This window comes from Pteropus alecto, unplaced genomic scaffold (genome assembly GCF_000325575.1).
Source record: "Pteropus alecto unplaced genomic scaffold, ASM32557v1 scaffold49, whole genome shotgun sequence".
NCBI lineage: Eukaryota > Metazoa > Chordata > Mammalia > Chiroptera > Pteropodidae > Pteropus > Pteropus alecto.
Window position 1 is genome coordinate 662564 of NW_006443131.1, and position 9629 is coordinate 672192.

At 52.3% G+C, this 9629-nt stretch overlaps 1 protein-coding gene across 1 annotated transcript in view; it reads left to right on the top strand.

The window, feature by feature from the left end:
- The window catches only part of FCRL3 (Fc receptor like 3), a 13912-nt gene extending 4350 nt beyond the window's left edge, over positions 1-9562 (top strand). Inside the window, exons 6-13 of the mRNA XM_006923632.2 lie at positions 300-578; positions 3950-4228; positions 4579-4689; positions 5478-5505; positions 6337-6455; positions 6602-6667; positions 8046-8080; positions 8170-9562. Coding sequence (XP_006923694.1) covers positions 300-578; positions 3950-4228; positions 4579-4689; positions 5478-5505; positions 6337-6455; positions 6602-6667; positions 8046-8080; positions 8170-8313 — 1061 coding nt within the window. The 3' untranslated portion in view covers positions 8314-9562. The remainder of the gene's footprint in view (positions 1-299; positions 579-3949; positions 4229-4578; positions 4690-5477; positions 5506-6336; positions 6456-6601; positions 6668-8045; positions 8081-8169) is intronic.
- Positions 9563-9629: the final 67 nt, after the last annotated feature.

A 9629-nucleotide genomic window follows, 5' to 3' on the forward strand; every position in this document is an offset into this window, starting at 1 on the left:
ACCCCCTCCCTCCCTCCCGTCCCCCTTCTTCCGTTGCACTGACTCCTCCTTGTCCCCAGACGTCTTTGGACTTCTCAGAGCCCAGTCTCATTTTAATGTTTGTTTTCAGATCCCCAACCGCATGTGAGGCTGTGCACCCCAGACCCCCAGCCATGTCCGGCACTACGCGCACGTGTTGTTTCTGCTGGGTTCTGAGCGATGTCATCGAAAACTAAGGAAAAGAATCCTGTTTGAAATGTCCTTCCTATGAAGGACATTTAAACTGCAGGAGCTGAGGGTGAATTCTGTTTCCCCCGCAGTCCCTGTGTCGCGCCCGGTCCTCACCGTCGGGACCCCCGGGGCCCGCGCCGTGCCGGGGGACGTGCTGCAGCTCCACTGCGAGGTGCCGAGGGGCTCGCCGCCCATCCTGTACCGATTTTACCGCGGGGACGTCGCCCTGGGGAGCAGCCCGGCCCCCTCTGGAGGAGGCGCGTCCCTCAACCTCTCTGTGACCGAAGAACATTCTGGAAACTACTCCTGCGAGGCCGACAACGGCTTGGGGGCCCAGCGCAGCGAGGCGGTGACACTCAGCGTCACAGGTGAGCCGCAGGTGTCGCAGCCCTGCAGCCGGGCGGACCCGCCGGCCTCACCTGACGGGCCGGGGCTCTTCCCGCCCACCCTACCTGCAGCCACCGGTTTCCAGTCACCCGTTTCCAACCCCGCGCCCTGATTATGCCGAGACTCGTGTAGAACGTGCTTCGTGTTGCGGCTTCGCTGACGTCGCTAGTTCCTGCGGCGCGAGCGGGCGGCGTGGGCGGGGCGCTCCGCGGACGCTGACGGGGACAGGCCGCCGAGCGCAGGTTTGGGACTAAGCGCCGCGTCGGGTGTCACATCCGGACATTTCCGGTAATAAGACCCCATAAAAAGTAAATATACTTGAGCAACCACTTTTTTAAAATACCATCTCCATAGCAGGGTTCGTTTACGAAGCATTAATAATGTGCGTGCTGTTAAAGGGTCTTTTTTTTTAGTGTCTGACTAAATATTATGCTATTGATAGTCAGGGATTAATAAAAAATCATCGCAAATGGAATAGCGGGCTCGCTTCGTAGATAAACGCATGAGCTATCTTTATATTTATCTCTCCCTTTTAGAACTCCGCTGCAAAATAATTGAAAAAAAAAAACAAACGTTATGTGGTACGGAGATCTGGTGGTCATTCCCCAATATCATTATAAAGCATTTTAGGGGTTGCATTATTTAAATTAAAATCTGTAAAAATATTCAAGTAACCTACTGAAAGGGTAGTATGCCCCCCTATGCTGAAAGTGAGCAAACGACTGGAAGGTCCTCTGTCCATTCCTCGGTGCCATGGTGACCCTCAGCCTTCACAGGAGTCCTGTGACTCGGGGCGGGGAGAGAACGCCAGTATGTTAGTACAGCTGAGTTTCTTTCTTACCGTCAAGCTACAAACTAAATGCTCCGAAACAGGTCCATATTTTCTTCTCCCATCACGATAGGTTGTCTTGCACTCCGCCTTGGAGACGGAGGACGTTGACGATAGCCGCGCTGCCTTTCAGCCCCACAATGCTCTGACTTTATGGGAATGAGCGTATGAAATCAGAGGTTTGATGAACTCTAGGGGGAGAAATGCAGTGTAAGGAGCAGAGACTCACTCACTCTGCAGACAAGCCCAGAGAAATAGCAGGTGGGAGGGCTCTGGGGACGTGCGGACTAGGAAGCACCAGAAACCTGTCTTCCCACCTAGACAATAGCTGCACTGGCAGAATCTGTCTGATGTAATGATTTTGTGACTATGGAATCTGCTGAAGGCCTGTGACTTCCAAGGGAATGGCTTAGGCAGTAAATTGCAGTTAATATCCGCTCTTAACCCAGTAGCAGCTACCACATTCCCACCCTTTTGATTGTCATGTCACACGATTACGTCTTTATAGATGTGTGCCCAAAAATATAAACTCGTAATTCTTTTAAATGCATTAGTAGTCTCCAGATGCACAAATGACCAAAAAGCACATGAAAAGATGCCCAAAGTCACTGATTATTAAGGAAATGCAAGTCAAAACTATGACGTGATGGACTACCACCCGACACCCATTAAGATGGCTACTATGAAAAAAATAACAGAAAATAACAAGTGTTGGCAAGGATGTGGAGAAATGGGAACCCTTGTGTAGTTGAGAATGTAAAATGGTGCAGCCACTGTGGAGAACAGTATGGAAGTTCCTCAAAAAATTAAAAGTAGAACTACCATATGATCCAGAAATTGCACTTTTGAACATATACCCCTTAAAAGTGAAAGCAGATTCTCAAAGAGATGTTTATATATGTACCCATGTAGATAACAGCACTATTCATCATAGTTAACACGTGGAAGCAACCCAGGTTTCCATCAGCAGATAAATAGTTAAGCGAAATGTGGTTACGTGTACATTTAATTATACATACATAGACTAGTATTGAGATTTAGGAAATTTTGATATACGTTAGGACATGGATGAACCTTGAGGACGTTATGCTATGAAATAAGCCAATCAGGAAAAGACTGTTTAATTCCACTTATGTAAGATACATATAATAGGCAAAACCATAGAGGCATGAAGTAGAATGGCAGTTGCAGGGGGCTGGGGAGATAGGAATGGGGACTTGTTCGATGGGTGTACAGTTTCAGTTTACAAGGCAAAAAGTTATGGAGAGACAGATGGTGGCGATGGTCGTACGGCATTATGAATGTATTTAATACTACTGAACTGTATGTTTAAAAGTGGTTATGGCAGTAAATTTTAGCTTATGTGTATTTTACTGCAATAAAAATAATTGGAAAAAATAGGAGAACATGATGTGGGTAAAAAGGCACACAGAGATACACAAAGTTCACGTGAAGACGGAGCCCCGAGACCCTTAGTGTTCAGCCCAGGTTACCCTCTATTGCAAAGGATGAACAGACGAGCCAGACTAGAGTCATCTGTTTAGGTTTTACAGGAACCCTGCACTTCCAAAATCAGACCCTGGCATTTCCACTCTGATGAGGCAGCTGGTGGCATCTGTCTTGCAGCTAGCAGAAGGCGCACTTTCAAAGTGGGTCATTCCCATGCAGCAAGTGGTCACCACGATCCCTCTCTTTTAGCAAATCCCAGGTGCGAAGCAGAGCTTAAGGTCCTTACCAGCCTTCTCCTGCCGGGGGCGCTCACAGCTTACACCTAAAGCCTGCACGCAGGTCGGTCATCCGATTTCCCTCAACCCAGCAGACCCAGCAGTCTTACGGTTCACATTCCACATGAAGTAAATATTTATTAATCATTCCATGTATTAATAAACTATAACGATCTGTCCCTCCTGGCTGTCCTCTTTCTATAACTATTGATTAAAATGGGAATCGTCATTGCTATTACTGTATCTAGAGGTTTTTGTACAAATCTGGATCAGTTCAGTCATCCATTCATTATGAGACTCACGTTCTATTGGGGGAATCAGATATACAGTGATAGATAGAGATAGCTAAGTCGATAGATAAATTATTGCTAAGTGCTATGTAGAAAAATAAAGCAAGGTGACTGGGTAGAGAGAAACACCCTACCCTAGGGAAGTGCAGAAGTAGAGGTTTAAAGCTAAGACTCAGCAATACTGAGAAGCAAAACTCGCTTTTAGTTATTGTTTCTATCAATAGTCATTGCTAGCATGTAGCAAGCACTTTACACACGATTTGTATTACAACAGCTTGAGATACAATTATTAGCTCCATTTTACAGAGCAATAAACAGACTCAGATTAAAAATGTTTCAATATCAAGATCATATTGCTAATAAAGGACAGAGACAGGATTTAAACTCAGATTTTCATGAATCCAGGTCCATGTTCCTGCCACGGAAACCGTGCTGCGTATTTCCTTTATTATGTTCTCTTGTGCACCTACTGAGTTAATACTGTCGGTGAACTCTGTTTTCTCCCTCAGTTCCCGTGTCACGCCCCGTCCTCACCCTTGCGGCTCCTGGGACCCGCGCCGTGGTAGGGGACGTGGTAGAGCTCCACTGTGAGGCCCAGAGAGGCTCACCCCCAATCTTGTATCGGTTTTACCATGAGGACATTGCCTTGGGGAGCAGCGTAGCCCTCTCTGGAGGAGGTGCGTCCTTCAACCTCTCTCTGACCAAAGAATATTCTGGAAACTACTCCTGCGAGGCCGAAAATGGCCCAGGGGCCCAGCACAGCGAGGCAGTGACATTCAACTTCACAGGTGGGTTGGTGGTATCTGGGCTGTAGGTTACAGTCACAGTCAATAAAATATTTCTCCAAAAGACCGTACAAAGTCTACCGTTGTCAACGCCTTTCTGAACACGCATACCGAGGCCTGGGGTTCTGGAGATTGGTGCCGGTTTCGTGGGGGCAAGGGAAGGGCATAAACTTCAGTCCTAGAGGCAGCCATCGTCCTCATGGGCACTTACGTTGAAGATGACACATCGTTCTGGGGGGAATTGAAGTGGAGCAATCAGAACCCGGCAGAAGGCTGCCCTGCCGGGTCTCTGGCTGCGTTGTGTCTACGTGGTGGTTTGCCGCGGGAACTCAAGTCTGGGTCTCTCTACGTAGGGTCTTCCAGGAACAGAATAATCCTTGTCACCGTGGGAGTCGCCGGGGGACTACTCAGCGTTGTCAGCCTCGCGGCTCTGGTGCGTTGCATTGGAACCCAGAGGAAATCAGGTGAGAGTCTGTGTCCACCCTTTGAGGTTGTGACTTTTGCCATCACTATGTTAATTTGGACTGTGTGGTGCACCTTAGCGAGATGATCGTGGCATCTGTGAGGAGACAGGTTTACTCCTCCTTTTCCAACGTGGATCCCGTGTGTTTGGCTTGTTCGTTTAGCCTTGCAGCCCTGGCGGAACCATCTGTGCACTGCAGAATAGAGTGCTGATAGCAGACATCTTGTCTTGTCCCTGATCTCACTGGAAAGTCTGGTCTCTCGCCCTCAAGGACAATAATGTTGGCTGAGGAAGTCCCTACTGTTTGTAATTTGCTGAGAGTTTTTAGAGGGAAAATGTTTATCAAATGCTGCTTCCCCTAGACCTGGGGGACAGGTGCATGAGAAGGGAAGAAAGGTGCTGAGGAGACAGCGTGTGCCTTGGGCGGTCGCAGTGGATCGCAAGGGCCATGGGTAAAGAGAGGTCAGGCTTCGTCACAGTGGCCCCGCAGAGCCTCACTTCGGCGAGAGCACAATATCAGCTCCCTCTGAGGCCTCGGTCACGGTCACGGCTCCTTGCAGCACCATCGCTGGCCAGATAACTGCTCAGAGAAAGTGTGACTCTGCGCAAATGTCTCTCAAGACCCCACCTGCCTTACCTAGGACGTGACGTGGGGTAGAGCTGGACGGTCTCTGAGACTTTCCACAGCTGCGATCTAGACCAACTCTGACCTCTGGGAACGGTGTCCTCACGGAGCACGGGACACCCTCACACGCACTTACCTTCTCTGTCTCTCGGCTTGTTTTCCAGGAGGACTTCCTGCCGCCGGGACACCCAGGTGAGGTCTCCGCATCCTGTGCAGAGGTATTTTCATGCTTTGTTTATATCCGCAGGGTAAAAACCTGGAATTATGTGTGTTAAGCAAATTGGAACATTTTCAAATTCTTATGAAATCCAAAACTGACTAAGGCCACTTTCGATCATATTTGTACCTCTTTATGCACAGGATCCATGTTCTTTGCCACCCGTGTCACTTCCTACTCCCTTTGGCTGCTCCCGTAGAGTCTTAGTGAAACCGTGTCCCAGGCTGCAGTTTATCCATTCCCTCGGCCGCTCGTTCCTCCCCTCGGCCGCTCGTTCCTTCCCTCGGCCGCTCGTTCCTTCCCTCACGCACCCGTCCAGGAACGGGCCATCGAATGCCAGCGATGTTCAGGCCACAGTATAAACTGCAGAAGGAAACGAAGTTAAAAACCTGAAGAGCCTTGATGGCCTCTTCCGGGAAATGTGGATTCTTGTCAAACGAGGTGGAAAACCGAAAGAGACCATTTGAAAAAGATGAAGGGCGACTTCCGTGGGAAGGTCTTCGTGGAGCAACGTTTCGGCACTCAAGTTTTTGAAAATAGTGGAAGATGAGGCAAATACGAGACCTTCCTCTGCCAAAAGGAAGCTGAAACTGCAGCCTCCCCCCCCGCCCACTCCCCCCCCATGGCCCTGCCCTGCCCCTCCCTCTAGTGCCACCTGGTGACCTTTGTCAAAAGAGCCCATGGGCTCAGAGTGAGCAGCCACGATCTTTTACCTGAACCACGCGGGCTCTTCCTGGATGCTGATTTTCCTGAGAATCTGTAATCCACACAGTGCTCTCACCCGTCGCTCTCTCCGTCTGTCACAGTTACAGTCCCAGTGAGTGTCACGAGCTTTCCTTGACCAGGCCCTCAAGCCCAGGTGCGCAAGAGCTCACCCGCCACGAGCCAGCAGCGGGAGCGGAGCTGCAGCCGGTGTACAGCAACGGTGAGGACCCGTGGGCGCAGGGGGCCTAGGGCGGCGGGAGGCCGAGCAGCAGCACAGGGCCCGTCGCGCTCAGTCGAAACCTGACGCCGTGGCTGTGAACTGGGCGGGCTCTCGGCTGCAGCCCACACTGACTGCTTCTCCCGCAGTGGGTCCTGGGGACGGCTGCCTCTATTCCCAGATCTGGAGCACCCCGCACACGAGACAGAATTCAGGTGAGACGCCTTCCAGGTATGCGGCGATGAGGTGGCTGTGGTATCGGGTCTAGGGTCAGAGTCATCTCAAATGTGAGGCCAGCGCGGGAGAAATCGCCTGCTCTCGTGCCGTCTCTCGTGTGGTCACGCTTCCCCGCCCACCCGTCTGTACCGCCAAAGTCACCGCGGACTCTTTGAGGACAGACGCTAACATTTTTCACTAACACTTAATATAATCTTTGGAAAACTAGGCCCGCTCGAATATTTTCTGAGTGAGTGAATGAATGAGCGTAATCGCTAAGGGAAGCCTCGTAATCCGACGTGAGAACGGTTGTGATCCCCTCACCTGGGCTCTTTCTCCCCTTATTCTCCCCCAGCATCCCAGCCGTCTGTCCCAGCGCGGTCCCCCTGCCCCGGGCACTTGACTGTGTCATTGCCCAGATTAACCGCCCTCAGTGACATCCCGTCCCAAAGCACGACCCTGGCTGCCCTCTGCGCTGTGGCCCGTGACGGGGTCCTCCAGACGCCACCTCACGCCTTCTCTCCAGCTGACTGAGCGCCCCACGTGCCCCCCGTCCTGCTGGGCCGTGTCCTGCTTCGGTGCTCGTGTGTCCTGAAATAGCCTGACTAGCTCACCTGGTGACCCCGGCTCACATTTAGAAACACAGTTCACACGCCACCACGACACTTGCGTGGACTCCCAGCAGCCCTCGCTGTGCCCTAACCTGGGGGGACTGGCAGCTGCCGTGGCCACTGCTTAGTGCTTAGTCAGTCGGCGTGAGTTTCTGTCTCGACGCCCGCAATACTCGTGTTCGTCTCCAGGCCAGTTTCCCCCCTGAAACACTCCAGGCTTCTTGGTCACTGGGCTTCGTCTCCTTAGAGCTTGTCAAAGCTTAATGGAACATCACTGTTCCAGGAGTGCATATTGGCTGAAAAACCAAAAAAGATTCAAAGACCCTTTGGAAGGAGAGAAGAAGCACGCACACTGATTTTTTTTTCTGTTCTACTGCAAACCTTTGGCTTTCTGGCAGCTTGCTGTGTGGCCGCAGAATGCAGCTCCCTCCCCCGCTGCCTCCAGTCCCCCATACTAAGCGAAGCGAACCGCATCTGCCACCTTCTCCCACATGACCGAGACAGTCAGAGTCCCTGGGAGGAGCGGAGGAGCATGCGGGACCTTTCTGCTGGGGTTGTGACAGGCAGGAAAGACGAAGTCACCGAGTGAGCCGTTCTTGGCACTCGGCGGGCAGGACGAGGGCTATTAGTGTGTGTGCCGGCGGGGCACTCGGCGGAGCTCGGAGGGAATTGGCAGAGGGAACTCGGGCCGGGAATGCATGCAGTGCAGTGGGTCGTCAGTGAGACTGTGTCACCCATGACTTAATACTTCTCTTCTCCTATCCAGAAGCGGATTCACCCAGGATGCACCGGGAGGGCAAGGTACGTCATGGGTCCTGGCTGTTTCCCCCCAACGCCCGCACCCGTTCCCACCTACACTTGGGTGCTCACTGGTCGTGTTTTCCCACCAGGAACCCATTGTCATCTACTCAGAGTTGAAGAAGAGACATCCAGATGACTCTGCAGGACAGGCCAGCGGTAGAGGTAGCATCCACGGAGATGACATGCAAAGCTATGAGAATGTCCCATGCACATCCTCAGCCTGGGGACGCTAGCCCCAGATCCAGAGGGGCCCACAGAGACCCTGGGAAGCACTGTCCCTGTCCCCGGCGAGCACCTACCCCCTTGCCTCCAGTGAGCCCACATGAGACATCTGCGCCTGAGTCTGTGTGATCCAGGGGCAGAGTGGCCATGTCTGAGTGAGCGCAGTGTCCTTTTCACAGTAGAGACGTGTGTGAAGGCCGAGTGGGTGACCCTCAGCTCTTGGGTCTGTGGACTAGGGGACAGAGAAGCGGCCTGGCTGGGACACAGGGGCGTGGCCGTGACCACTGGATCTCAGTGCGACCAAAAGCGTTTGATGCGCTCTCTGCATAAACTGTCCACTTCAAACGTTTTGTTTCCTCTTTCCGTGGTTGGTAGTGGCATCACCGATGTTGCGGTGTGTATGCCGTGTTCCAGCCACCAAACTGGAAGTGACCAAAAGAATTTGTGCTGTCTACACTGTTTCTTCGTGAGATCTATACCGGTACTGAGAATTCTTTAAAACAGGCCGGTCTCAATGAGAGAGGGCTTCCAAGTTGTCCGGTTAGATCTGCTGTGGGAAGAACGGTGCTCCCACAGCATCCTGACGCCCAAGCCCCCGCCCCGCACGTGGCCTGGGCGGTGGCCTTCGGGGCTGACGAATAGGAGGCAGGCCACCAGCAGACTGGTGTCCTTGCACAAAGAAGAAGAGACACCAGAGACGTCTCTGTCTCCCCTCGTGCACACAGAGGGAGGCCACGTGGGGGACAGCAAGAGGGCAGCCGTGACTTCCATTAAATAACAGCGACCCTTCGTAGCTGTGAAAATGCCTCAGTCGTGACGGTGCCACGCGAATGTCAAATGTGCTTTTCACCTGAGAGTCAGAAACTTAGACCACAGAAAGTATAACAGCAAAATATGGTCTGGTTTGAGGTTTTTAATCTTAGGTTAATGACTTGAACGAGCAGCCAGTTTGCTGAGGGTAAATGATTTTGTTCGTTACGGAGGAAGGGCTCGCGGCCTCGTTGCCATGGCAGCTGGTGCAAAATGCGCCCCAGAGCGGAGGCCAGGCCTTCGGGGGAGCAGGAAGCCACTAGACTTTGCTCCGAACACCTCCGCACTCAAGGCTCCAGGAAGAGCAGGGCCACCTGTGGGGAGGGGGGAGCGCGTCGCTAGGTGCCAGCTGTGGAAGCCATCTGAAAGGGCAGTGACGAAAAGCAGATGTGTCCGTATTCACTTGAGACAATCGATGGAGGCGGCATCCCATGGGCACGGGTCCTTCTGTGGAGCGCCTGTTAGCAGTGCCAGCGGCAGGGGCCGGCGGGGGACAGGGCTGCCAGAGGGAATCCGA